At 40.4% G+C, this 27,717-nt stretch overlaps 13 protein-coding genes across 13 annotated transcripts; all 13 read right to left on the bottom strand.

Annotated features, from left to right (window-relative positions):
• Positions 1–682: 682 nt before the first annotated feature.
• Positions 683–2,023, bottom strand: LSM04_003118 (uncharacterized protein; the record flags this gene model as incomplete). The annotated part of the gene is made up of 1 exon (XM_067332257.1): positions 683–2,023. The coding sequence occupies one exon, from the start codon at positions 2,021–2,023 to the stop codon at positions 683–685; it is 1,341 nt and encodes a 446-aa protein (XP_067186827.1).
• Positions 2,024–2,893: 870 nt separating this feature from the next.
• LSM04_008835 (uncharacterized protein) lies at positions 2,894–3,193 on the bottom strand (the record flags this gene model as incomplete). Its single annotated transcript, XM_067332256.1, has 1 exon — positions 2,894–3,193. One exon carries the CDS (start codon positions 3,191–3,193, stop codon positions 2,894–2,896), a length of 300 nt encoding a protein of 99 aa, XP_067187086.1.
• Positions 3,194–3,661: 468 nt separating this feature from the next.
• Positions 3,662–4,234, bottom strand: LSM04_003497 (RNA polymerase Rpb7; the record flags this gene model as incomplete). The annotated part of the gene is made up of 1 exon (XM_067332255.1): positions 3,662–4,234. One exon carries the CDS (start codon positions 4,232–4,234, stop codon positions 3,662–3,664), a length of 573 nt encoding a protein of 190 aa, XP_067186842.1.
• Positions 4,235–5,334: 1,100 nt separating this feature from the next.
• On the bottom strand, positions 5,335–7,083 carry LSM04_008217 (CRAL-TRIO lipid binding domain; the record flags this gene model as incomplete). Its single annotated transcript, XM_067332254.1, has 1 exon — positions 5,335–7,083. The coding sequence occupies one exon, from the start codon at positions 7,081–7,083 to the stop codon at positions 5,335–5,337; it is 1,749 nt and encodes a 582-aa protein (XP_067187061.1).
• Positions 7,084–8,336: 1,253 nt separating this feature from the next.
• Positions 8,337–9,755, bottom strand: LSM04_006248 (CRAL-TRIO lipid binding domain; the record flags this gene model as incomplete). Its single annotated transcript, XM_067332253.1, has 1 exon — positions 8,337–9,755. The coding sequence occupies one exon, from the start codon at positions 9,753–9,755 to the stop codon at positions 8,337–8,339; it is 1,419 nt and encodes a 472-aa protein (XP_067186972.1).
• An 843-nt stretch (positions 9,756–10,598) lies between these two features.
• Positions 10,599–12,020, bottom strand: LSM04_001223 (CRAL-TRIO lipid binding domain; the record flags this gene model as incomplete). Its single annotated transcript, XM_067332252.1, has 1 exon — positions 10,599–12,020. The coding sequence occupies one exon, from the start codon at positions 12,018–12,020 to the stop codon at positions 10,599–10,601; it is 1,422 nt and encodes a 473-aa protein (XP_067186754.1).
• Positions 12,021–12,878: 858 nt separating this feature from the next.
• Positions 12,879–14,201, bottom strand: LSM04_001531 (Peptidase C19; the record flags this gene model as incomplete). The annotated part of the gene is made up of 1 exon (XM_067332251.1): positions 12,879–14,201. One exon carries the CDS (start codon positions 14,199–14,201, stop codon positions 12,879–12,881), a length of 1,323 nt encoding a protein of 440 aa, XP_067186767.1.
• A 296-nt stretch (positions 14,202–14,497) lies between these two features.
• On the bottom strand, positions 14,498–17,026 carry LSM04_001507 (PTHB1; the record flags this gene model as incomplete). Its single annotated transcript, XM_067332250.1, has 1 exon — positions 14,498–17,026. The coding sequence occupies one exon, from the start codon at positions 17,024–17,026 to the stop codon at positions 14,498–14,500; it is 2,529 nt and encodes an 842-aa protein (XP_067186765.1).
• A 641-nt stretch (positions 17,027–17,667) lies between these two features.
• LSM04_006934 (Arf GTPase activating protein) lies at positions 17,668–18,702 on the bottom strand (the record flags this gene model as incomplete). Its single annotated transcript, XM_067332248.1, has 1 exon — positions 17,668–18,702. One exon carries the CDS (start codon positions 18,700–18,702, stop codon positions 17,668–17,670), a length of 1,035 nt encoding a protein of 344 aa, XP_067187000.1.
• A 552-nt stretch (positions 18,703–19,254) lies between these two features.
• LSM04_002160 (uncharacterized protein) lies at positions 19,255–21,537 on the bottom strand (the record flags this gene model as incomplete). Its single annotated transcript, XM_067332247.1, has 1 exon — positions 19,255–21,537. The coding sequence occupies one exon, from the start codon at positions 21,535–21,537 to the stop codon at positions 19,255–19,257; it is 2,283 nt and encodes a 760-aa protein (XP_067186795.1).
• A 497-nt stretch (positions 21,538–22,034) lies between these two features.
• LSM04_007701 (Pentatricopeptide repeat) lies at positions 22,035–24,401 on the bottom strand (the record flags this gene model as incomplete). The annotated part of the gene is made up of 1 exon (XM_067332246.1): positions 22,035–24,401. One exon carries the CDS (start codon positions 24,399–24,401, stop codon positions 22,035–22,037), a length of 2,367 nt encoding a protein of 788 aa, XP_067187031.1.
• Positions 24,402–24,966: 565 nt separating this feature from the next.
• Positions 24,967–25,782, bottom strand: LSM04_006009 (CSN8/PSMD8/EIF3K; the record flags this gene model as incomplete). The annotated part of the gene is made up of 1 exon (XM_067332245.1): positions 24,967–25,782. The coding sequence occupies one exon, from the start codon at positions 25,780–25,782 to the stop codon at positions 24,967–24,969; it is 816 nt and encodes a 271-aa protein (XP_067186961.1).
• A 565-nt stretch (positions 25,783–26,347) lies between these two features.
• LSM04_003006 (uncharacterized protein) lies at positions 26,348–27,610 on the bottom strand (the record flags this gene model as incomplete). Its single annotated transcript, XM_067332244.1, has 1 exon — positions 26,348–27,610. The coding sequence occupies one exon, from the start codon at positions 27,608–27,610 to the stop codon at positions 26,348–26,350; it is 1,263 nt and encodes a 420-aa protein (XP_067186823.1).
• Between the last annotated feature and the right edge of the window lie 107 nt (positions 27,611–27,717).

Genomic DNA, 27,717 nt, shown 5'->3' with positions numbered 1-27,717 from the left:
TTTATGCTAATAGCCTGCATAAACTAAAAAGGGAGATGAAACACAAACACACACACATAGAGAGTCACATGTAAACAGGCTTAACTGCATACATGCTGAAAAACACACAACAACAAAGGCGTCCGTGTAAAAATCACTAACGGCCGGCTATAATAACAGTTTTCAAAATACTAACAGAAGTAGTAAAAATAGACCAGCATAGCATCAGCAAAAAAAAAAAAAGAGATATTAGAGGAGAAGGTAAAAAAAAAAACACTAAAAAAGCTACATAGTTTCATGAAGAGATTAATCCTTATAATCATATTTCCCCTTTAACTCTTCGTTTTCCTTTGTTTTTTGTCCTCGATCTCTTTAGAGTCTTTCCTTTTTCACGCATGTCAAAACACACTCCTCATGAAGTTGTTTTTTCCTCTTCAAACACAACAATATTCACCACCAATATCAGAATTGCTTTTGCTCTTATTATTCACTTTTCTACTACTGTTCTTATTATTGTTAACATCACTCCCAAGACAGACACCTCCCATTTTATTTGAGATGATATATATATTTTTCTTTTCTTTTCGACTCCCACCACCATCATCGCTCATAATGAACCGTGCGAATACATTCCACCTCTCCTTTTCCATTTTTCTTTATATATTCTCTCTATACTCTTTCTATCTGTATATATGGTTGGATTTCAGTGGGTGCTGGCTGCCCTTTCTTCAATCCACGCGCGAAGCACGTTTTCTGCCTCTCGTGGTGTTTGAATGTACTCGTAGAAGAGCGGTTCGTTGAGAAGTTCCACCGCCGCACACGCGCGGGCGCCTGGTCGATTCACGAGACATTTCCCGCAGAGCGCCAGCAGCGGCTCCGCCTCCCGCACCCGCGCCCCGCTTGGATCATCCCGCCACAACAAACGAATAATGTGATCGTGTATATTGGCGTCCCAGTCGAGCACCGGCGCGCTGCCGTCGGCGTCCGTGTGGCGCTGCAGTAAAGGGCCGCCGCCAAAGTCGTCCATCAGCCGCGCGTCCGCGAAGAGCGGGTCGACGCCCGTGAGGAGCGAAAGAAGGGCGAGGGCGAGGGCCCACGTGTCGGCGCCGCGGCGGAATAAACCGTGCGGGGACTGGCGGCTCAGCGGCGGCAAACGGCGCGGGGCCATGCGGGTGTGCAGTCGCGATGGCAACACAGAGAAAGTGGATTCCATCGAGTGCGAGCGAGAGTGACTGTTGCCGTTGGCGAGTGAGGACGATGGGAATTGTACAGGTGATGGGGATCGCTCAGGGACGTGGGCGACAAGCTCAAAGTCGCAGAGTCCCACACGGCCGGCGGTGGCATCAAGGAGAATGTTGTCCAGATGAATATCATTGTGTGTGAAACCACTGCAGTGTACGTCATCCACAACGTGCGGTAACTCCTCGTTTAGTGCGGTGATCGCCACCACCAATTGAAATGCAATCGCCGTAACAACGGCGCAGGAACGAATTGGCTCAAATGACTGCCGTGAGCGCAGAGACGTGTCCTCATCGTCCATATCATTTTCCATAGGGATACCACCTCCGCTGATACACGTATCATTGGTGCCAGTGGCCAGAAGAAGCTGCTTCAAACTATAATCCTGCTGCATCATGAGAATACCGCGATCAACGCCATCAATGGAAACAATTGCCAGTGGTAATACCAAATACGGCACTTTGCGACACAGTCCGCACTCCTCACCAGTATTAAAGGAGGCGGCAACATCACTGGAAAACAGCACACGGATAAACTCCAGCTCATTTTCAGTAATGCTGATAGGGTACATCTTGAACGCCAAGGAATGGGCAGAGTTGAAAAGCGGGAGTACGTCCTTGCCAATGCTGTACACAAGTGAACCACGATCCCCACCATGTCCAATCGCACAGCCGTATGTGGCTTGTGCACTGCAGTCACCGTAGATACGCGGTACCCCATCACTGTATGTCCAGCACGGTGAATAAGGTAATCGACTGCAACTGCTCATGATGTTTTGGCCTGCAGTCTTCTGCAGCGACATCATGACGGGAGGAATTTACGCCCTTTGGAGCTTTACAGAAGATAATATTTTACTTCGTTTTCCCACTCAGAAGAGAATTTCTTAAACTGTGTGGGTCTGTGTGTCTTTGTGTGCTTTTTTTTTCTTTTTTCTTTCTTTCTCTCTTAATTTTCCTTTTCCTTTGTTTCTCTGCCTTCCTGCAGCTCGCCCTTGTCCAAGTTGTGCCTTTTTCTTTTTCCCTCAGTAACTACTACTACTTCTTTTTTCGTGTATTATATATAACCGATGGTAAACTACAAAAACTCACACTCGACAAAACAAAGAACACCTGCAGTCCGTCAACGGCTATGCCTCTGCAGCTGGGGTTGCCTTTGCCCACGTTAGACTGTCCCGCCACTTACAGCTTCACCAAACAAACAAACACACACACACGCACGCCGAACTACGTCTACTGCTACAGCTACCAGTTGTACTTGACGTACTAAAGAATATCAATCACATAAATCCAATAAATAAACAAGAAAAAGGAAAAGAAAGAGAAAAAGGAAAAGAAAGAGAAAAAGAAATAATAAAATATTTTATGTACACGATAGAGAAAAACGTAAATACCAAAAACAAAAAAGTGACTTTAAGGCATTTAATTATTACACTAGAGATGGAAATAAATAAATAGATAGAGAAAAACGAGAAGTCAGTATAGCTGCGTCTGACACGTGATAAGAATGAATAACAACCACAACCACAACGAACAATGGGGGTGTCAACAATAAAAACCTCTTAATGTGAACTTCTGCATTCCAGAAATAATAATAATAATAATAATAATAATAATAATAATAATAATAATAAAACCACACGCACAAACACCAACAAAAAAAAACAAAAAACAAATACTCATTCGAGAAGAGCATTCTTCCGCAACACCTCAGGATTCACATCTGTGACTGAAAAACGACGACCAGGAACTTCTCCTAAAGCTGCCAGTAATAACTTGTCTCGTTGTTCCTTTCGTCGTGCGTGTAATTCCCGCTGATTAGCACGATATACACTGCACCATGCTGCCGCTATTACAGCCGCTACTGTTGCCCCAAGTAAAATACGCCGCCAATTAAAGGATGATCCCTTTGCAGGGGTGTTTCCATCACTATTAGTATTACCACCACCAGTAGTGCTGCTGGTATCGTTAGGCACCATTTTTTTTTCTATATTCACCCCTTTTTAGTTTAAGTTTATGTCTACACCACAGACAATAATAATAATAATAATAATAATAATAATAATAAGAATAAATAAATAAATAAATAAATAAATAAATAAACGCTTATTCTAGAGAAGAGTATGCGTATTTGTCTCTCGTATCAAAGTAATACACTAGATACGCTCTCTCTCTATAAATATATATCAATTGCTTTTTGACAGCTTCCCAAAACCAACGAAGAACAAAAATATCGAAAGAGGAATAAAGAGAATAGAAAAAAAAAGAACAAACAGTTTAACGAAACTCGAGCAATAGTGACAGTGCATTCAACACCATAACCAAAGCGTACACGACACAACTAGAGATAGAAAAAGACAATAATAATAACTGCATTAGTAGTAGCAGTAATTTCTTTCTTTAGAAAAATAACAAGTTTATTTGTTAACTGCTTGTTTTTTTCTCGCTCACAGGGGTCCGAGATATTTCCCAATCATGCTACCAATGGCCACTACACCTTCCGACTGCGGGGTTTCCGCCACCACCCGCACGCGAACAATCTCCCCCGCCTTTACCGAACGTGATCCGTCCTTTGTGATCCAAATCCCCTCCACGCCGTCGCTCTCGTACACCCACTCACTGCCCATCTGGCCGCGGCTGATGTACATCTTCCCCACCCCCATCACATCCCCCCACCAGCCCTCCCGCTCCACTGTGGCCACCATCAGATCCACCACCTCCCCGCGGTGGAGTTTGAACACAATGGCCTCGTAGTGCAGGAGGAACGACACACTGCCATCATCCAGCACACGTCCCTCCAGCGTCTCGGTGTTGAGAATGTCAAGCACGGCAATAATAACGGCAGAGGAGCCTTGGTCGGCTCGCACCACCTCTCCATCACTTGACTTCACAAGCGGCATTTGAAGTGGTTGACCCTCAACGGCATTGCGAAGATATCGTGCGAGATGACGGTGCAGCGTGCACTCTAACAAGTGAGGCCGGATCTTGATAATCTTCTGTAATTCCAGTTTGTAAAACATTTGTCTGGTGAGACTATTGAAAGTTATATCTATGAAAGTAACAGTGCGGAGGTACAATAAGAAGATCACCAAGACGCTCCCCAAACCCCCCTCTTCTCCCTTTTCTTTTATCCTTTTATTATTACTTTCTGGTGTTTAGTTAAGAGAAAAAAATAGGATTTAGAGATTAGCTATTATAACACTTCTTAGGTCATACCAAAAATAAAAAAAAACGCAGGATTACCATGTAAACAGAGAAAAAAAAAGAAATGTAGCCAAACTGATACTCGTATAAAAATATTTAAAAAAACCGTTAAACTTGCCACCTCGTGACAGTTTCTTGAGAATATAACTAATGGAAAAGGAAAAAAAAAAACATCTGATAAAAAATATCTACTTCGCTTATTCGACCTTAATCTTACCCATCTGGATAGATAACCTTACCTTTCCGTTTATCTTTCATTCAAAGAACTTTTTTTTTGGCTTTGCTTCATCTCGCGTTCCCTCTAATACCGCAGTGTTTCGCAAAAAAAAAAGTCTAGAAATAGTACCTTTGAGATCGAGGACTCAAGCGGCACTAAGGCCGTAAGCAGAGAGATACATACACACACCCATGGATAGAAACGCTACAAAGGGTATTTATATTTCTCAATTTAAAGGGGAAAAAAAAAAAAAACAGCAAAAAAGTGGTTTCGCATAGAAATATAAAGTAATATGGTATTTAGGAAAGAGCTCGAGTGAAAGGGAGCGAACAAAAAGTACCATCTTGGTACATTAGCAGTTTCCCTTTAAAGTCTCTTCAAGCAAAAATAAAAAACTAAAAGGAAACCGCAAATTTGAAGGTTTGAAAAAGAAAAGGGGACCTCGCCATGTTTTTTTTCCCTTTGCAAGACACAGGAGGTGAAGAGTCAAGTGAATAGTAAAAATTCTTTTGAGTTTATTTTTTACTTCTACGAGAGAGAAAACCTTATGTAATTCTTTATTTTTTATTTTTACTTTTGGGACCCCCGCTTTGGGATTCACCCAAAGATACAAAAAGATCAATTTGAGTTTTATATTCTCTGTTCATTTTCAAAGTATGGATAAAACCACACCGCGACACTGCTCTTTTCTTTTTTTTTTTACGGGGAAATAGATTCAGAGAGCCGTCGTGAATTATAAACGCGCAGCTGAATCTGTCGTCCTATAAACAGGGATTGTGTGTTATCCCATGTTAATATGAGTGCCCCGTGTGTATTAGATACGTAATGATCAGCCGAATCTGTTACTTGTGTGGCGGCTGAGAGCACCTCCGTGTGACCATCTGATGAACACTCAATAAAGACAGCGGTAAAACCAACTTTCCCTCGTTTTACTGCAAACTCCCATGTGATATCTTCATATGGTTCCATATTGTAGGAGACTGTGTGTTTCTGACGAGGGCGAAGTGTTAAATTCTGCGTTCCATCACAGCGCAGTGAGTTCTCATTATTGTTAGAAGCAGGTGTCAGACACAAACCTTCAGCCCGGCTTATACTCTCTGCATTTAATGTCTGTGGTGTGTTCACTGTACCCGGTACACTAGTACTACTACTAGTAGTACTAGTAGTGGTAATAGTACTAGATTCTTTCTCCGACACCATACTATTGAAAGGTACACAACCACCCGGACAAGAACACAAACCACCAAGAAATTCAGGAATCCTATCCTTATCTATTATTGAAGCCAATACCTCTGGCGTTTTTTTCTTATTTACACAAATAATCTTTCGTCGTAATCCTTGTTTGACCATTCCAAATAACGTAATTAACCAATGCGTAAAAGAGATACTCCCACAGCAGTTTACTAGAAAAAATCGATGAATAACTTCTGGATAGTGCTTTTGATCAAGTTTTATTATTCCTTGGAGTATTTTTCTAAATGAACTTCCCATCAAATCTCGAGTTCTTATTCCATTACAGTCTATAACAATAGTAGCGGTTGTAATTCGATCTGCCGAACCAATAACACCCATTTTCTTTTCTTCTTCCCTTACATGGTCAGAGTACTGAACAATTTTACCAAGAAGTTCATTACCGTACAGGTGGTAGAGAAGGACAAGATTCTCCGGTTGTTGACGTAATGGTGTGATCCGTTCCAAATCCCTATACATCTCTTTTGCTTTTACGTGTTGCAATCTACCATACATCACAGGGCGACCCTCCTTATCCCAATAGTGTATACTGCTCGCATAATAATCTCCTACTAAATCAAATATAGGTTGAAGAATAGGGTGGTTATTTAAGTATTCTGAAGGACTTCCACTAGTCCCATCCACTGTAGTTTTTGCTTCAACAACTACATCAGCTGTGGGAAGTTTCAAAGCATCGCATATCTTTTCATTTGTAAAACCACGGAGTGGAATTAGCGAAGGGAATAACACGATAGAGTCTAGTTTATGCTGCTTTCTAAAGGTATTTGTATTCAATACCATTTCCATCGCGTCATCTAACTTGTACCGATTGGCCATCAAAAACTTTTGAGCTAGAATATATCTCGCATCTGCATCTACACAATTCTTAAATTGTGGAAAATACTCAAACGATGCCACCATTTCACTGGATACAGCTCTACTCTCCACACCATTTCCTTTATTGTTATTATTATTGCTAATATTATCATTATTACTAGAATTATCATTATGAATAATGATGCTACTGCCATGCGCACTATGGCTTCTCTCTCTATTCCCTATCTTTTCATTTATTTCCCCGTCACTTGTGTATTGTGCGATTCGCTGCAGTAATTCCAACACGAGGGCATCCGCCGCGGGGGAGATATGAAGAGTCTCTTGCCGCTGCCTTTCATCCAAGAGAAAAATATCATTTACGTCTTCGTTTGGTTTAGTCATGTTTTTTTTTTTTTGTAAAGGTCACAGTAACGCACTGAAACGGAGCGTATATAGAGAAAACGAAAGGAATGAAGTAAATGAAAAAAAAGAGACCAAGCTAAAACAAAACAAAGGCGAAAAAAAAACAGCTATTGAAATGAACGAAAATTACCGGATTGGGGATGACTAACGATTTTCTTCACCTACCACTGCGGTGGAAAAAAAAAATATTCAATACCAACGCCCCTTTTTGAACTATATTACGAATACCAATAATAACAACGTAAGGAGAATAGACAAAGAGAGAGAGAGAGAGAGGAAATGAAAAAGAATCCCAGAAGAAATAAGAAGTAAAAAACCAAAAAAGAAAAGAAAAAGCCCCCAAGAAGTAGAAGAGTATTAAACAAAGACATACAAATGCTTAAAGAATGGGAAAATCCCACACACTCGAAAATAGCATCCGATACGAACCATAGCAACTTCTCGCTATGTATTAAAATGATGTACTGCATTAAATACTTAAAGCAACATGTAGCTGAATATATATATATATATATATATATATTTCTTCATTTTTGAACAGCACTATTCCTAATCCGTTACATCAATCGAATCACTCAGAGGTACTTACAAACACTTTTATACCTTGCATACATACCCATTTCCGTTAAAAATTTTATGAGTATTCGTATCAGTTTCACGGGAAAGCAAAAAAGGAAAATAACTCAAATAATTTACCCCATTTTCTGCATATATATATATAATATTATGGGTTTAAAGCCTTTGTGAAAAAGGATAAAAGAGTTATTGCAATTTCTTTCCTTTAATTTCCCCTGAAGGATCGTTTGTTGTTTAAATCGCTACTTATGCCAAAGATCTCCAGTGTCGGTGCACATAGCTAAAGATGTATCTGCATAGTAAACGTATATTTCCCGTGTCGAAGACAACACAGAGTTATACAAACCGCACCACCAAAGGAAAAACATTTTTTGTTAAAAAGGAAAACGATCACACAAGACGAGAGAAGCAACAATAGCAGAAGAAAAAAAACGAGGAGATATACTTCAGCTTTTTATTCAACTGCTTTTATGTGCTCTATACTCAGTTTCACATTTGAAAAACAGTCAATTTCAAGAGATTGGGTTGATATATTTTTCTTCAATATAACGAAAGATGCGTCTTATATATGTGGTAAAACGGAAATACAGATACACATCCCCACTTACATTATTCAAAGAAGAATATATAAACAACAACAAAAACAAAAAAAAGTATTATGGACTTAACATCGTACCTGAGGTAGTACACCTTCTGTAAACACGCAATTGGACATGCTTACTATGGATCCAAGATGCTTGGTTATCCCATACAAGTCTTAGTATACCTCGCCTGGCTGCTGTAAAACAATCATTATCAGTCTCCAGTTTAGTTGATTTGAGTTCCTTTTCAACATACATGTCCGCGATACTTAACTTTTTACCATCTAAAGACTTTTGCAAAAAAACGGAAGATTTTTTACCTGCATCTTCCGGTAGTTCAATAATATCTTGCATCCTAAAAGAAGCGCGAAAATGAATATCTGTTTGATGTCCACCAATACCCTTTGTACAAACAAACTCCCAACGTCCTTCTTCTTCTCCTTGGAGTTCCAATTCCACAACGTGTACTTTTCCCGGTGAAATGGAGACATCTACTGTAAGAGGTAAAGAAGCACAAACTTCTTTCATATCTTTACACCTGCAATCCACACCCGGTACACACCCATCTGTACACTCACAAGATCCACCCAATATTTTCGGTATTTTATCTTCATCAATGACCTTCTTGAGGACTTCTAGTGATTGAGCTTTACTGCAAAAGGTTACTTTTTGTTGTGTATTCGCATCAATAGATCCTTTTAGCAAACCAAAGGCATACATCACCACGGCAGGACAGTTAATAACAAAAAGACGATGTAAAGCTTCAGGGAAGTATTCCTGATCCATCTGAAATATTGAACGTACAATGTCAATAATTTGAGATCCAATCATACCCATGTGGAGCCCTTCTGCATCCAACACCACAGTGGTGCCAAGAATTCGTCGTCCTCCTTTTGCCACACTCTTTACATCTGCATACCGCACAAGACGCTCCTGCACAAGATTCATATACAAATGGTAGGAAAGGAATGTATCCTTGAGTTGACAACCAACAGGTGTCACACGACTGGCAGACTTAAGTAGTCCCTTCACATCACAGCGACCTGAAAAGTCATACAACACAGGATGACCTTCCTTATCCCAATAGTGGTACCCAGTACTATAGTAGGGTACCATAGCAAGGTAGCACAAATCAACCGCCCTCTCTTCTTCTGTGAATGGCTCATTTAATGTGCGACAAATGTCTTCCTCATCAAATCCACGTAGAGGAAAGGCACATCGAAACAAAATTTCTGAATCAGCATTATTTTTTTCTCGGAATTCCATGGTCTTGGTAACCATATCCATTGCCTTTGTGGTACTCCAGTGACGAGCTTTAAGGTATTTGTACGCAAGGATACGTCGATCTCCTTCGTTAGGGCATCGCATGAATTGCGGAGGATAAGTATCACCAAACTGTTTGAAGATATCGTTAAGAAACAGTGTTACGGTTTGTTCTTGCTCCTCTGAGAGAGTGTCCATTTCGGGGATGGAAACTGAAACTTTGTCCGCCATCAATAGAGTACTGCTTGGGTGTTTACAAGATTGTTTCTAACTTTTAGTTATAACTATATATATACACATGTATGTAGGTGAGTTTGAAACAATAAAAGATGAAATATAATTTGTTAAGTATTATTTGGCGTATGCATACAAATCAGTCCAGAAATACTTAAGGTACACAATCCTGATACAACCGCAAACCAAAATAAAAGTTCCTATTCGCTCAATAAATAATAGCATTTGCGAAAATGGGTCAACATAAGTTTAACCATTGCATTCCATTATTATTGCTTTTAGCAAGTGTTTTTTTTTTTTTGCATTGAACTCTTTTAATTGTTTTTCTTTCTTCCTCGTTGCTATTGCAAACATATAAAAAAAAGGATCCCATTTTGTCTTTCCCACTTGCTTTATCTTAGTCCCTGTTCTTTTTTTTTTTCCTTCTTCTTTGACCTCTTTTTCTGTTCTGAAGAAGGAAAAAAAAGAACCTTCCCATCCCTATTATTAAATAAATAAATAAAATAAAAACAATAGTCACATTAGGAAACCCAACACAAACAATATGCTCACACAGAAATCATCTTCAAAAAGAAAGATACGAGGAACCGAGATATTTGGTAAAATTTTTTTAAAAAGGGAGAACCCCTCCTCCCCCCAAAAAAAAACAATACCCAAAACCGAAAAAAAGAAAAATACAGCCAATTTTAAAGCACATAGAGAGAAAATAACAATACCGACAGTGAAATGTCTGAATACGCACATAATGGACAAAACACAAATAAAGAAACAAAAGGGAAAGGGAGAGAAAGAAAGAAGGTAAAAAGAAAGAAAAAAAAAAAATGGCACATTTAAGGGTCCTCAATCTATAGGTATTTCAACCATGGCTTCATTCTTAAAGACCCGAATCTGCATAACCTTCTCCTGTGTCCGGGAGTGTGAGTTATCCCATATGAGCTGCAGCACACCATCCTCCGGGGCGACGTATCGATCCTCGCCTTCTGTGAGACTTTCCTCCTTGACGAGTGGCCGCTTGGCGGTGGTGCGCTTCAACTCCTTATCCATCACCACACACTTGTTCTGCGGGTGGACGGAGATGCCCTCTTCTTTTGGGTAAAAGAGCACCGAGAAGCGCACCTCGCCGCCCGCGCTGGACACAAACTCCCACACCACCTCCTCGCCGCGGAGCATTTCAAAGGCCTTCTCGAAGCGACGGCCCCCTTTGAGCCGCACGGCCTCCGTGGCCACATCGCCGTCGCCCTCCTCCTCCGCGTGGAGAAGACTGCGGGGGTCGTACGACGCCACACAACCGCCGGGGCACTCGCAGAGACCGCCGAGGAACCGCGGCACTCGTTCTTTGCCGATCACTCGATCGAGGGCAATGGGAGTGTCGGCCGGACTGACAAACTCAATCTTGCTGCGTAGACCAGCACGAAGGGCACCCTTGAGAACGTCATAGGCAAATTTAATCATTCGTGGACAGTTTACAAGTAGTACACGATTTAAGACATCGATATAGGCACTTTGTAGGGTTCGCAGGCAATCACGAAGCATGGATAACGCAGGTTTCCATAAGCTTTTGTAACTAATACCACCCGCATCAACAACAATTGTAATGGCTTGAATGCGCCCTTCAGGTTTGTTAACGTCAGGTACGGCATTTTCTTCTAACAGTAGATCTTGATAACGGCATAGACTCCAACCAACTTCAACTGCGTACGCCACACAACCAACAGCAAAATCTCTCGGGTCTTTTCCTACCGGAGTCATTTCTCTCACCTTACGATAAGCAGCACGTTCGTCAACCTTGCCGAGAAGCCAATATACTACCGGAAGTCCAGATTTATCCCAGTAATGAAAACCGTAGTGAAGCGAGTTACCAAGAGCACCTGCTTTTTTCTGAACATCCGTCATTGGTGGTCGATAAGACAATCCCAATCGACAACACAAATCCTTCTCGTTATAACCTCGCAAGGATAAAGAAGTTGGATACAATAATAAGGAATCCAGCTGTAATCGTTCTCGGAATTCCAGCATGTGGTGCAACATTTTGATAGCTTTTTCAACGTTCCAGTGTCGCCTCCTGAGGCAACCATAAGCAATAAGACGCTCCTCATTATAAATAGTTGGCAAATCTGTTGTATTATCTTTTCTTATGCGTGCCAACATAGGTGGAAGAGGGTCAAACTCTTTACGCATCACAGCAACAAACTCATCAATCCGGACTTCCGACTTCTCCCGTAAATCAGCATATAACGGCTGAGAAATAGGGATGTCTGCCATTGAAAAGAGTTAACGGCGATAAGAGGAAACAAAAAGAAGACTGGGTGCTAGATCTATGGTACTGCAAAAGAAAAAAAAATTGGAAAAAAAAAATTCCAAGGCTGAAAAGGAAACAGAAACATTCACATTTATAGACATACAGACATGAATGCATATTAAAAAAAAAAAACACTTACAATTCCGTTTTCATTGGATAAATACTGACGAAGGTAGAAAACACGCACAAACGTAACGAACAAACACAACGTAACGGAAAACACCAACACACAATGTGCCTCAGGGTTCGGTCTTATCTCATTGTCTCCAAGAAGGGAGTGAAAAGAAAGGAAAAGAAGAATTTTTGTTTCGTGTACCCAACAATCCCATTTTGAAATGATGCCTTTCCAGTCTTCATAAACCACCGAACCAAAACATAACAAAACAAACAATTACCTAACGAAAAACAAAAAGAAACGACATAAAACTTCGTAGTTGGCTTACGAAATGTGATTCTTTAAGGATCCCGCTATAGCCAGGACCCCCCTCCCATGTAGAGGAGAGCGAAATTTGGGCAGGATGAGAAAAGACAAAAACAGAGTCGCCAAACTCCAACGCAGTGGCTTTTTGAAGAACCAATCAAGTCATGGTTAGGGAAACGGGGTTAGATAAACAAAATAAAAAAACTCCTCCATTTATTTGACCCTTTTTCTTCGCAGATTCTTTTCACAAGTTTCTAAAAAATAAATAAATAAATAAATAAAGGGGCAACAAGAAAACGAGTGAACAGCCCAGCGAAAAAAAAAAGAGACAAATAGTATCGCAATGTTTGGTAAAACCTCGAGATAGCTAAAGGTTGTATTTAAAAAAGAAATTACATGATCATAGTCTTCGCAGGTAAAGCAGGAAATAGACGGCTTCACTCCCCAACGCCTCCTGCATGGTAGCGGTTGTTACCTTTGCATCATTGCAAAGTGTTAGCAAATCATTCCCATTCTCCGTCCTCTCTGCCGAGGTTGCCGCATTTGTAAGATAGGTAACATAGTGTCCACGTTCTGTAGCACGTCCACGATGTGCAATAAAAGCAACAAGGTCGTACGTTCTTGCTGAATTACTTAGAGTAGTATCCGAACAAGTTGATTTAGGTAGTACTAGCGTCTTAGAGAAACGCACAATATTATCAAGCTTAACATATTCCCCTTCTGCGGTTACAGCCCATCGTCGCAGCTGTAGAAAGAGAAGATTTGGTAATTGACGTAATTTCACTGTTTTTAATAGATCCTTTTCGCGAGCGTCATCATGTACACGTTCCGTTTGCAGTGTTCTTTCTAGCGCAACCTCAATCTTACAATCTGCCCCGAAGCAAACGTCTACTTGTAGTACGAAAAAACTTTCAACAACAACGGAGGCAAAGTTCTTTGTTCTACTCTTTCCCTTCAAATGACTCTCCAGTGTTCCACCAAAAAGAGAATCAAATAAGATGGAACGTTGCTCTTCAGAATGCTCTCGCACTGAAAGTTTCTCTTTGCCCTTTACAAACGTCCACCCTTTTGTATCAACAGACTCTGTATGTAATGGATGTCTATCAGCTTCATACGAGTCTGATTCTCTAAACTGTTGCTCCAACACAGATAACTCAGATCGAATTATCTCAAGTATGCGGTGCATAAGTTCCGGCGCATCCTCTTGCATACTCCCATCCATCCTTCGAGAGCCTAAAGGAGTTGAGGAAGAATTAGACGATGTACTCATCATGACAGACAAACGTGGTGGTGGAATTGGTTGCATTGGTGGTTTTGTCCAGTATGAGAGAAACCACTTGCCCAAGGTACTAAGCATAGGACACGTCTCAGATGCAGCAGTTGCTGAGACAGCTAATTGCGCAAACGGTGGTGTAAACACTAACCCCTGCAAAATGGCATTCATGAAACAAAAATTACTATTGTTTATAACACCTCTCGCATTTGGGGGATGTGAAAAAACGGTGGTGAAGGGACTATGTCGCATCTTCTGTGAAGAAGAAGAAGTTACCAACGAAATATACACATCCTCCAAATTCAAACAATCCACAGCTACATTGTGTGTATCACTTGATTTCACAGCACCTTTTGAGGTGGGATTTTTTCCCCCACTTCTTCCCTTTCTTCGTGTTTTCGGAACGGCAGCTATCGAACCCGGTGGACCACCCACTGTGGTGCTTGCCATTACTGCCTTAATAGTGATAGTATACCAAGGAAAAATAAAGAAGAGAAAAAAATATCTTATATTATGTCGAAAAGATACGGTAAAGAAATAAAAATACAGGAATCTTAATTTACACCAATAAATGATGGTTGTTAGTATTCAGCAACACGCATATACACAGAAAGAAAGAGATACAAAACAGAAATAAATAAATAAATAAATAAATAAATAATAGTAAATAAATAAATAAAATAAGTGGGGAAACCACATATCACTTTTTCTTTTCGTTTCTCCCTTTCTGTTTCATATTCTTTCACCTATGAAAATGTCACCAATGACCCGGTAAGAATCTTTTCAAAGAGAGCACCAATACGTTTCTTTAAACGCCCTCCATCAAAGTTAACAGAAAGCTGCTCATTGCCACTAGACGTTGATATAGTGGTCTGGTTTAGGGATCCAACTAAAAGACGCTCCAAAAGTGCATCTGTAACTTCTTCCCAACCGATATCATTATCAGATTTGATGTCACAGGTAAAGATAGACTCAAGAAGATGAATATCTTCTTGTTTTTTTAGAGTTTCTTGGCATTTTATCACAAGCATCAGTACAACAAGTCTAGAACAGCAAGACAACATAGCACATGCCTGTCGTAGTCGTGGCATAGTATAAGTAACAGTATCGGCGCATTTTTGTAAATTACCGTAACTTTCTTCCAAGAGTACATCCATTGTACCAACTGGTGCAGGATTACGCTCTCGAAATAGTTCTAACAGACGTTTTTGTACTACTCTAAACATTTGCGCAGCATTCGATAAAGCTTCTTGTGCTTCAGCCATTTCTTTCCTCACAGAGAGATGGGTCTCAATAACACGGTAATAATTTTCTAGGGGAATAGGATCCGGAACACTGAGCTGCACTTCTGGACCATAATAATCGTATAATCTTCTCTTAAGTTCATCAGAAAGAAGCCAAAGAGCTTCCATAGTTAAAGCTTGTAAACGAAATCGGCTCGCATTCTTTGAAACCAAAATAGTAGCATCAGCACCATTAACATAAACAATAGTTAATATGTTGTCTGTAATATCAGGAGAATGTGCCATATCTGAGAAAATATCTAGCAAAGAAGGTGGATTTTCCTTATCTGTGTTAAGTTGCATAACAAAATAAGGATTTTTCACTGGTGGACTAGGTCGAGCTATAAGAGAAAAAGGTAGACGTACTGTAGCATTCGTTGTACAACTTACACCATCTGCATTCGTGTATATCACCATAGCGGATGCATCTAAAGAAGAAGGTATAATCATATCCTTATCATTTGAAGCATTAAATCGAAAAGGTATCTGTGCAATTCCACCAGCTGAAATACCTTTCAGAATGCTCTGTTGTACATCGACTTTTACCGGTTCCACTACCTTCACAAGTACTGTCAGTTCCTCTACAATATCCCTTTGACTCTCATTACGTAATGTTAATGTTGCAATAGTTATACCATCTTGTCCATCTATATTTACTGTTGGTGATTCCCATGTGGCACGTATGTTTACCTCCTTCAGGGCTTCGTTCTTTACAGATGGGGTATCATTGTTACTTGCTTTTTTAATAGCATGTTGTACACGACGTAACTCACTTTCCATCTCTGCGTATTCTGTCTCTCTACTCTCTAATGGTTGTATAGGATTTTCCTCAGGGTCTGTACCTAAATAATTAACAGCCACAACTCCATCTGTACTAAGCGATACAATAAGACCGCGTGTCTTGAATAATTCTGAAACAACAAGACACTGTGGAGCACCTGCTGACATTTTCGCACTCCACTCAAGAGACATATCAGAATAAACATTTACAGATCCTCTTACTGTACCAATGAGAAGGTTGCAAACATCCACATTAGGGAGAGGGTATGAAGTTAAGCATAAAACTTCCACATCTAAACGTTTTGAATAACGTAGTTCACCATTTAAACGAAGAACAAATAGGGTATACTGACATAATAATACGATATCTGCATCTTCTGCATCAAGACCACGCGTGTGACGACAAATTTCAATACCTACAACATCTTCTCCCAAAGAAAAAGTCCACATTGGGATAATATCATCAGCATTTACCTTTACCACCCCTTCTTCCTCTTCTTCATTTCCAATATTACCGTTTTCTCGCAACCCTTGTTTTACAGAAGTATTTGTAAGACTTGAAAAGGTATAGCAAACAAGATTCATGGCGGAATTATTTGTAATAAAATAATCTCTTTGAGGACAATAGGCTAAACATCCTGGTAACAAAAATTGTGTGCTTGGTATAAAACAGTGAAGCACAACCATGTTATGATCTACAATAGTGAGTTGACCATTCATAGACTGTACACACACCATCTCATGTCCTGTACGACCAAATGCGCCACAGGTAAAATTATATGGTGTTTGTTTTAGTCTTGCCTCATGATACATACTTAGCCGATAGGAGACCCCTAACGCACCTCCCGCCCTTTCCTCATCATGTACTGTATCCCCATCACGTAACACACGGGCGAGCACGAGTCGCTTGGGGAGTAAAATTGCCAACATATTGCGAGCCGCGCCTCCCATCACCGGCTCCAGTGGCCGACACGCCACTTGCAAGATTGGCTCGCCAAACTCCCGTTCCAGCAGTGTGTCGTCCGGCTGGGCGGTGCCTTTCTTCGCCGGCCGCAGTACCCGCAGGAGACCACTGAAAGAGCCGAGAATGATCTCATTTTCACCGGCAGCGTCATTGTCGGCATCACCCACCGCCAGCGCAGAGGTGTGGCTGAACTCCTCACCGTGGTAACTGCTGTACCAGTGATCTCGCAGCTTAAACAGCGACCCCATCTATCTTTTCCTAGATGATGGCGTTTCGGGGGGGTTAAACAAAAAAAAAAATTATATAAAAAAAGAAAATAGTTTTTAATAGGATTTTTAATTTTCACACATAGTTTCGGTTTCTTCTTTTTTTTTTCCTTTTCTCTTTTGATCTCAAAAAGCACTCCATCCAGGAGAAATAGACAATATGGATTAGCCTCGCAATCAAGGATACACGGATATATACTTTCCTCAGCGTAAAGGATCATATATATATATATATATATATAAACCAGCAACTCCCAACATCTGGAAAAAACAAACTTCTTACTTTATTGGTGATTATTTCCGTCAAAGAATCTCCACAACGTCTCACCCTCACTACACTCTTTCTTTTTTCTCTTTCTTCTTGTTAACTGATACGACCTTTTTATGTATAAACTTGTATATGAACTTTTTTTTTATCTGGTGTTGGTGTGCCCGAAAAAAAATATGGATTCCTTATTATTTCTGATCACTGTTTCACGCCGTATTATCCAGACACCCTTCACAATATCTCGTTGCTTCACTTCTTCTTTCTCTTTCCTTCCTTTTTAATTCTTTGGCAAATTTTTTATCAAAAAAAAACTTACTCTTTCATACCACAGGAGGTAAAAATAGGAGATTTTTGATTACTCATCCCAAGCCCATTCACCACTGTCCTTCCGCTTTAACGGTGCCCTATTAGCTGGCATGGCATTTGCAGACGCACCTCCTTTCTGTGCTTCAGACTCTGGCCAGAAACTTTCTTGTTGCTGGTTTTGATTACCAATGCGTCGGAATGCATCGGTGGAACGTGGAGATGGAGTTTTAGTACCAAGATGCTCTACGGAATTAGAAGTTTCACGTTCCCCTGATGCCGTAACACCACCCTCTTGCGCTGCCATTCTAGCCTTTGCTGTGAGACCACTTAGACCATCATCATCACTGCCTGCGGCAATAGTTGTAATTTTAGATGATATCTGGTTTGCGTAGTCAGTTACTGTGAACCAGCCTGAGGCCAACTTTGTTTTGACATCGTCCACCTTGGCATCTCGGATGAGAGTACGCGCCTGTGAACTTGCCGTCTCCGCAAGTTCTGTTGTTTTCTTCGAGAAAGTGGCCCACCCACTTGCCAGCGAATTATACCAATCCCCACTCCCCGCATTGTTGTTACTATTCCCCATACCAGTAATTGGACGGTGTTGCTGCGGTGCCTTCGGCGGCATCACACCACTTCCTTGCTGTTGCTGTTGCTGTTGCCGCAGCCGATCGTACCAGTCCGGTGGTGTCCATGTGTCTTCGTTGAATTGCTGCCCGAGTGCCTCTGCTTCTAACATGGCGGCATAACGGAGGGCGGGGAGGGACTCGTAACGTGTTTGAATGGGCAGTCGAGGGACATCGTGGCGCTCAAAGTACTCGCGAGCACGACGATTTCCACCGAGTTGCATCTGCTTTAACTTCTCGGGACGCCAATTCGTCCAGCCATCCATTGTGGAGCTCCGCACAAATGAGAGGTGCACTCCAAGACTCCTGTGAACACCGCTACAATCAAGACAAATGAAAATACCATGATGTACGTCACACCACTGTGGGTTTGGTGAACCACATTCAAAACACTTTTTACATTCACTATCACGCGCGATAATGTCGGCAAACACCTTTGTATCCTCCTTTGATTGGCCCATGGGATCCTTTTAAGTATAGAAATTCTTCGGCAGCTACTTTTTTTTTATTATTTCCTTCGTTTTCTATCTAATAGTGGTCTCAATAGGGTAGGTGTCGTTCAAACTCTTAGAGAAACAGAATTCAAACAAGGATACAACTACAAAAAATCAAAATTAAGTAAATCAAAAACAAATAAAAAATGGTTCCACCACTTACAGTAGATCCACTCCCCATATATATATATGAATAGAGATATTAGCGACAAAAATATATTGAAAATATTTTCCATATCAGTGTTTTGAGGTACTGCTGAAACATCTTCATGTGCAAGTACCATAAGTTTTTTTTACATCTGTCAACGAAAGAACAACATCAACAACACAAAAGGGGGAAAAAAAGACATGCAAAAAAAAAAAAAGAAACAACAACAAAATAATACAAATGGTGTGAACAACAAAAGGATCACCTACACATATACTGAAACAGAAAAAGAAGGATAGAAAAAAGTACATTTGTATTTTCTTCTATGTTTTTTTTTTTTTTTTGTGAACATGTGTATTTAAAAGTGAGTCTTAGAATCTTTTACTCATGGATGAACCTGGACTCCTAGAAGACCTTATAGAACGAAAGCTTGGGATTCTCTCACCCCTCTCTGTTTTTTCACCAGGATTCATACCTCTCGCCATATTGGCAATCTCATTCAGCGCTACCTCACGTGTCTTTTTATTTCCTTGAAGTGTTGGCTTCGTTTGCTGCCACTCTGTGCGGTATTGCAAAAGTTGATCCCGATCGTCCTCCTTGCGACGTTTTTCCGTATCCGTCGGGTCTGGTGATGGAGATGAAACAACGTCATGATCACTGCGTCCTCCTTGTCGTCTTTTAGAATCCTTTTCTTTGCCTTCTTTATGTGAGGAAGTTCCTCCAGCCCCACTACCACCCCCAGCAGTTCCACCAATTCGACGCTGAAGGTTAGCCTCTTTCACTTCTAAATCACATATACGGGCTTCATACACCTGTCTTAAGAAACTAATCTTTGCTGCAAACTCTGGTCGAACATTATTTAACTGTTCTTCTAACTTCTTCACCCTCTGTTTTTGTTCAACTATAGCAGTATGCACCTTTTCATTATCTGTAGAATGTGTTCTATCACCGTGGGATGTAGCTGAAAGAATAGAACTATTTGCTCCTTCAATTTCATGTGTACTTCTCTGTGATGAGACAGTCCCTGATGTAGCAACTTGTTTATAAGTGGCATCACCTGTTGGAAGTAGTGCCTTTTCCATTGCTTTTTCGGTATCTGGAAAGTCTCCAAAGGTTTCATCCACTTCACGTGGTGTGGTTGAAAGTGAGAGTGTAAGAGTCTTGAGGAAGGCGTTTATCTCATTCTCAAAGTTTAGTGTGTCATCTAACCCTTCCATAGAGTTTTCAAGTGCTTTAACCATATCTAGAACATTATATACAGTTTGAAACGGTATTTTATTTCCGCTAAGAGAGTGTCGAGTTGCATTTTCCAAGTGGAAAAATGCAGACTGATCATTGCTGGAAGATTCATAATCACCAGATGTACGTTGTTGGTCTAAAAGGGGTGACACTTGTGGTACTGGTGTACCTATAGATGCAGAGGGAGGACCACAAGCAACCACAGATTCATCTTCTGGATGATCATTCATCTTTTGGTTTCGTAATGTGGCTAAGGTTTGACCTACTTGATATTGTTGGGTGGAAATACGTCCAATACGGTCCACAAAAGTAACAGCACCAGAAGGAAATGTTACTCCTAATCGTTGTCGTAGTTCTTCCACAACTCGTTTCATATTAACAACAGTTGCTTTGCCTCGTCGCATCTTATTGTTTTGAACATCATATAAGCGGATATGCTGCAATGAAAGATAAAGAATATTTTTTCGCTCATGTAAAGCATTCATAAGTTCTTGTGCAGTTTCCGCTACAATGCCCTTAACAGAAGAGAAACGACTAATAAGTTGTTGAAAATTATTTTCCACCTGTTTTAGCTTAAAACGTATACTTGGTTCCTTCGATATCTGTGCATCAGCGTTTCTTCCTGTACCAATTGCGCCTTGTGTACAACTTATAACAAGTTCTCTCACTTCACCAATAAGCGTACGAGAATGACGCAACTGATCGCTTAGAGAGTCCATTGTTTGACGAAAGGTAGCTTTGGTTAGATTCATACGATCCTGGTTCTCAATCTCACTGGTAACCCGCTCATACGCATCCTTACACTGACGATGAAGATCCTTGTTAAGCTGTGAAAATAGTAACGCCATTTGATCCTCAAGACCACTTGTCTGCAGTTGAAGTGCGGCATTCCGTGTCTCTAGTAGATCCACCGCACGGCTATGATTCATAGCCACACGGCCAACATCATCTAACATGCGCTGCAGTCGATCTCGTTCTTCCACTGCCTTAGCGCACTCTTTCCGCACTTCAATTAACTCACGGCGCAACACTCGTAGCTCGGTGAAATGAAAATCCTCATCAGCGTGCTGTTCGGCAAAGGTAACGGCAAAGAAACACGCAAGCAGACGACCCATCTCGGCAGTGCGTCGAAACAGTTTAGATGATATTAAAAGCATGTCGGTTACGGGTAGACTTGATGGGAGTTCCTCCTCCAGCTTAAAGAGAACATCCTTAAAAGCCACCACATCATAGACTGAACAAGCAACTTCTTTCATAGCATCACGTATGACATCGCGAAGCTTGCAGAGATCACGAAACTGCTCACTCGCGAGTCCCTCTACATGCGCCGTGGTGTCCAGGCAGTCCGGGGAAAATGAAGCTTCTGTCTGCACCGCTTTACTTACCACTACACGACGACGAAATGTAGGTGGCATTTGCCTTATTTTTTTTATCTCTTTTTCTTTTTTTGGTGGTGGTGGGGAGGGGAGAGTGGTGTGTCTATTTAGTTTTCTCTTGTTTCTGAGTGTAAACTCTCGTTCCGTTTTCGAAGCGACTAAAGGGAAATTAAAAAGTAACAAAAAAAAATATCAAAAACAATAGGAGTTGCAGTAAACTCTGCATTATCCAATAACTAAACGTTCACGAAATAAAAATGAACAAAAAAAATTTATAAAAATAGATATCACAAAAGAACATTTGATAAAATACACGTGTGAAAACTTTTTTTTTCATGTATAATTTAATTATTCCAAGGAATACAAGAAGGAAAAAAAAAAAACATTACGTATATACACACACTTATATACATTACAAAGGAGAAGAAGAAGGTACTGAAACGTCATTTCCCTTTTAATTCTCTCATTCTTCACATTCCACACACCTATACGATATTGTACATGTCGTCGTTTATTATTATTTTTTTTGTTCTTCTTTATAGTATTCCCTCAAGTTCTTTGGCGGGATCCCAAAATAGATCACTCTTTACCGAAGCCGAGACGGCTCTTCTTCCTTCTGCATACTCAAGTAAAATACCCAAGGTACTTGCAGCTGGTGCTATATAATTTGCCTTCATTTCTTCCAGGACATCATACATCGCCCCATCCCCCGATGGAGCAAAGATTCGAAGAAGCGTGTTATAGGTTGTTATATCTGCAGTGACACATTTTGTACGAAGCTCATCAAATAAGAGTTTTGCCTCTTCTACTCTTTCTTGAATAGAAAACATCTCCAACATAACATTGTAGCAACCGGTATCGGGCTCAATGAATTGCGAAGCCCTAAGAGTTGCAAAAAGTTTTTCCAAATTCTCCCACTGTTTCTGACGCAAATAATATTGAAGGACGAGATGATAGCACTCGGTATCAGCTTTAGGTATTGAACTATCGGTAGAGTTTAGTAATAAATGAAAGATCTCCAATAATTTGACGTCCCCCACCTCTAAATAAACACGCATTAATTCATGATAGTGTTGAATAGTGATGGTGATTTTACGCTGTTGCATGGATTGCATCAATTGTGCGGCCGCCTCTACATCTCGTGTCTCCCTGTATATACGTAGCATCCACTCATACGTTTCCGCGTTTGGTGTGACCTGACTGTAATAGAGATACATGGCGGCGAAGAGCTTCGCGGCCTCCTTGTGTCGCCCCATACGGAGATATCCCCAGAGAAGTGTATTAAAGCTGTTCACGTCTGGCCGCACCCCAAAGGGACTGACGCCCAGCCGCATTTCTTCCACGACGCCGATGAGTTCCTCGTCGCCGCGGGCCGCGAGGATGCGGAGGTACGCGTTCACAACCGCCCCGTCCGCCGGCCACATCCCGAGCACCTCGCGGCCCCACGCGACATCGCCGGTCGCCTCGCAGACGGACTCGAGCAGCAGCGCCAAGTCGCGGTCCATCGCGAGACCCTCCGCGGCCATCACGTCGTAAAAGTGCCTGCAGTGCTCGGCGAAGCCAAACTGCAGACAGGCGCGGATGATCAGGCGATAGGTCTCCACATTGGGGCGCATCTGACGGGCCGCAATGCGGGCTGGACGTTGAGGGTCCTCCATCCCCATCGCCTCATCAAGGGAAACGGGTACATCTGTGCTGAGATCACTTTTCGGTTCTTCTTCGGCTTTCTTTTCACTTGGTTCCTCATTCATCCGTAACATGGCGCGTTTTCGTTTTGCCTCACGTTTTTCCTGTAACTGTAATTCAGCCTTATTCTTTGCGTAACGCTCGTGCATAGTCCGGTATACACTAAACACACGGTGATCTTCACACTTTAAAAGTACGGTCAAAAGTTGATTAAACGTAAACGTATTAGGTTGTACATTCATGGATTCCATTTCTGCAAAAAGAGTTGTTGCAAGTTCAGCAATAGATTTTTTTCCAAGTTTTCGCTGCTCAAAAGTTCTGCGAATATTTCCATGAGGACCACGACCCATTACATATTCTATTCGATTTTCTACCATACATAAAAGTGTATTGTAACTAACAACATCTGGAAGTAAACCACGTTTTTTCATCTCTTCAAATGTTTGAAATGCACGATCATAGTCACCATTAATTTGAGCAGCCTTAATAATCATGTTATACGTTCTAACAGTGGGTTTAACACCTTCATTTATCATTTCCTGAAATACTCGTAAAGTTTCCTCATAAGGTGCACTTTCTACTAAAACACTCATAAGACAATTATATGTATTCGCATCAGGTATCACACCATTTTGTTTCATTTCTTCCAAAAAGTATGAAGCCTGTGCAACATCTTGCACAGCAGCACAGAAACCCAGTAATGTATCATATGTTGGAGAATCAGGTATTATATGCATCAAATCACGTAACTGTTTATAAAGTATAAAAGCACGATTATACTGTGCTTTTCGTTCACATGCACGAAACAACAATTGATATGTAGTAAGGTCAGGCTGAACGCTACTGTTTTCCTTTAATGCTTCTTCCTTAATCTCTTCGTAAAGTTTAAAGATAATATCATCAGGAAATGACACCACACGTTCCATGAGTAAATTATAAGTTACTACATTTAAAGGAATTGCTTCTGCATGCATTCTCTCTAACACAGCGTTTACCAAGACACGACTATTCTTTTCACGCCTCTCCTTCAAAAGCGCATTAAAACTAGCTGTATATGGTGGACAGGCAAGAACTGCTTCACGATCCTCATCCCGCTTTGCGCTCTCCAAATCGGCGCGTTGCTGCACAGGTCGTGATTTGTGCCGTACAATGCGTGTTTCGGTGCCATCCGGACGTTTGATATATACCTGTGCAGCTGCCTTTGTTGCTGGGGGCATTTTCCTTTACTATTATTATTTGAACTATATTATTAGTAGTAGTAATAATAACAATCCCAGTGGATATCATTGTATGGAAGAGGTAAATAAGCACAGACAGAAAGAGAAATGGTGAAGAAAGGAAAGGGAATCATTTTGCTCCTGTATACGCAGAAACATATATATTATAGAAAGAAAGAGAGACCAAAAATAAACACAAAAGCATCAACAAATGAACAGATAAATTGGAAGTAATAAAGTATTGCAATGATAGTAGCCAATAATAAAAATAAAAATGAAACAATTGTTTGTTTCTTTTTCTTTTTGTCGTTCCTTTCCTCTTTACTCTTTTTTCCCTCTTCAATACCTTGGAAAGTAAGAAGAGTGAAAGAAAATCAGAGAAAACATAAAGGTCATACCTATCTCTCACTTTGTCTTATCTGCACAAGACACAAAAGTAGAAGTCCATCCCCAGGCACACATATAAACGCCATCTTTTTTCTTGACGAAGAAACATACGAAGGGAGCAAAAGAAAAAAAAAAGAAAGGGTGATAGATAGATAGATAAAAATAGGATTGTACAGGGTTAAACAATCCGTTGCAGTTCTGCTGCAAAGTGAAGATGATGCTTTAGCATATCTTGGAAGGGTACTTCCGTTTTTGCTACATCTTCTTCACGTGTGAAGATAAAACTACTACCATCAGGACTCAGTTGCCAGTTATACCGCCGACCAATTTGCTTTACATCTTCTGATGATTCCACCATCAAAATCTTTTGGGCTTTATCAATAGAGAGAGTGGCGTAGGCGCGGGGAATGCACTCTGCCACTTCCTGTCGCACTGTACTCTCTAACATTTCCACAACTGGTATGTACTCATTTGATGGGGCCTGATGACGAGAGTTAAGTAACTTGTTGTAACTTCCTTCCATCAAATGCCGCTCAAGAAGAACGGCGAAACGAATATAAGTATTTGTACCATGAATTTGATTGGGTATCTTTTCCAGTTCAGAGTGAAATTGTGCTATACGGCTTCGCACAAGCAGACGGACAAGATTAAGTCCAAGAATAAGTAAGTACAAGGGTGACTCCGGCAATTCACTCTCATCAATATCTGTATAATACACATTTAATTGATTGAAGTAAAGCTCAAAGTTGTCAAGATCCTTAAGACGTGCACTCACTAGCACGGCGAGCTCAAGCACCTCGCGTGTTAAAATAAGTTCCTGCAGACGATTAGGGCTCTGCTGAGATGGAGAGAGAAATGTGGGCAACAAAATGAGTCTCTTCTTAAGATCCACCAGAAGTGAGAGACACGTCTCGTCATCTTTGGCATCATAAGCCGTTTTGAGTTTCTGCAATGTTTCTGCCGCCTGTCGAACCACAGCACCAAGAGCACTCATCTCTGATGTTTACGGTCCACTTGAGTATTGCTCTTGTTTTTTTTCTTATTTCTTCACAGGTATTTTTTTTTATTTCTTTTTTTCTTCTCTGTTATTTGAACCTTCTATTCCTTTTCTTCTCTCTTTTTATTATTATTATTATTATTATTTTTCTTTTAATGATGATTTTCCCTCCACACTATAGAGACTTCACAACAATAGAAAAGGAAACAAGAGGAAGAAGTTTCTTTTTAAAGTATCATATAGCAAAAGTATTAATACGAAAAGATACACACATGCAGAAAAGAAAAAGAAAAACACTTATTTTTGACCCAAATGCAATAAACTGAAGACCTTTCTTGTTTTCTCAACGAGTCTTTCTGTTTTTTTTTCTCTATTTTGTTTCCATATTAAACTCTGTTTCATACTCCGCTTCATAACCAAATAAAACCAAAAAAAAAAGACTATAATTCGCAAATATCATAAAAAATAAAAAAAATAAGTAAAATGAAAAAAAAATCTGAGGATAGCTATATATATATATATATATATATATATATATATATATATATATATATATATGAGTTTATTCAAAGAATAGTGTAGGACCACAAGCAAGAACAATCCCAGCCCCTCTACCTTCCTGCTGTGCACTACTTGGTGCGTGTGTCCTTGCCGCACTTACACTACGTGAAACGGAAGCGGGAGGACCTCTCGCTATTAAATCACGACTTCTACTTCTTTTTTGTTGTTTCTGTTTCTGTTCTTTTTGTTGTTGAGATGCGTTATCGTGAACTCCCCGCTGAATTGGACGTGTTGTGTCAGACTCACGAAACGAAGAGACTCTCGGCAGCAGAACATCTGAAGAAGTATTTCCCGAGATGTTTTTCATACAACTAGACCCTTCTGCACGTCCTTTTCGATCTCGCTGTTTTTGATCGTGACGGACATAACACGGATTATCTTCATGATCACTGATGTTCTTTTGTAAGGAATTATTATTTTCCCTTTTTATAATGGGACGTGATTTTGTCACTAACACCGCAGAAGATGTACAATGCTCGCCAGTTTTATCATCATTGCGAGGGGGTTGCAAAGAGGAATTTATAAAATTCTGTGACTTTGGCATTGGGGTACAGCGTGGCCTTACTGCAGTTGATACTTTTTCTGATTTAATCTGAATCTCTTTTTTTTTATTAATATCAGATAACGCATTTTGTGGACTTCGGCTTACAAAGCGTACACGACGTACTGGTCGACTGTTCTCTGTGACACTTGTTGTTAACAGGAGTTGAGTTTCTGTAAGGCATCCAGAATCCATGGAGACATCATTACTAGCACGGGAAATGGATGAAACCTCATCTATATCAATTAAACCAGAGGTATCTTGTTGATATTGTAAACACTCGTTATTATTATTATTATTATTATTATTATTATTATTATTATTATTATTATTATTATTATTATTATTTACCCTCTCAATGGGTTTACTGGTTGAAATAGTACAAACTGTGGATGGATTCAAGCGTCTCTTCTCTCCTGTTAAAGGATATAGAGGCGATCGTACCATAAAATTATTACTTTTGCTTCTAGCGGGATTACGTGATATTCGGAGTTGCAAAACAGAGGAAGTAGTTGATAATTCGCATTGGTTTTCTGTGTTACTATTATCACCACTAGTATTGGTATTAGTATTACCAAGCGAGACTTTGGTAGTTTTCTCTGTTAAAACTTTTCGCAATAATAACTCCAACTCTGCTTCCTTTTGTTGAACTTTTTCCTTTAACTCCTTCTCATAGTTCTGTAAATCAGCAATGAGGGACTTAAGGTGATCCGTAGTCTTCATACAAATATGGTGTTTTTAACTCTCAAGCCTGCCAATCAAAAAAAAAGAGAATAGTAAAAAAAAAGAGCATATATATTCTTTACAGATAAAGGAAAAAAGAACAAAGT

The sequence above is a fragment of the Trypanosoma melophagium genome (genome assembly GCF_022059095.1).
Source record: "Trypanosoma melophagium isolate St. Kilda chromosome Unknown ctg6segment0, whole genome shotgun sequence".
Taxonomy (NCBI): domain Eukaryota; phylum Euglenozoa; class Kinetoplastea; order Trypanosomatida; family Trypanosomatidae; genus Trypanosoma; species Trypanosoma melophagium.
The sequence above is the reverse complement of the archived record's forward strand: the minus strand, read 5'-3'. Positions and strand labels throughout refer to the sequence as shown.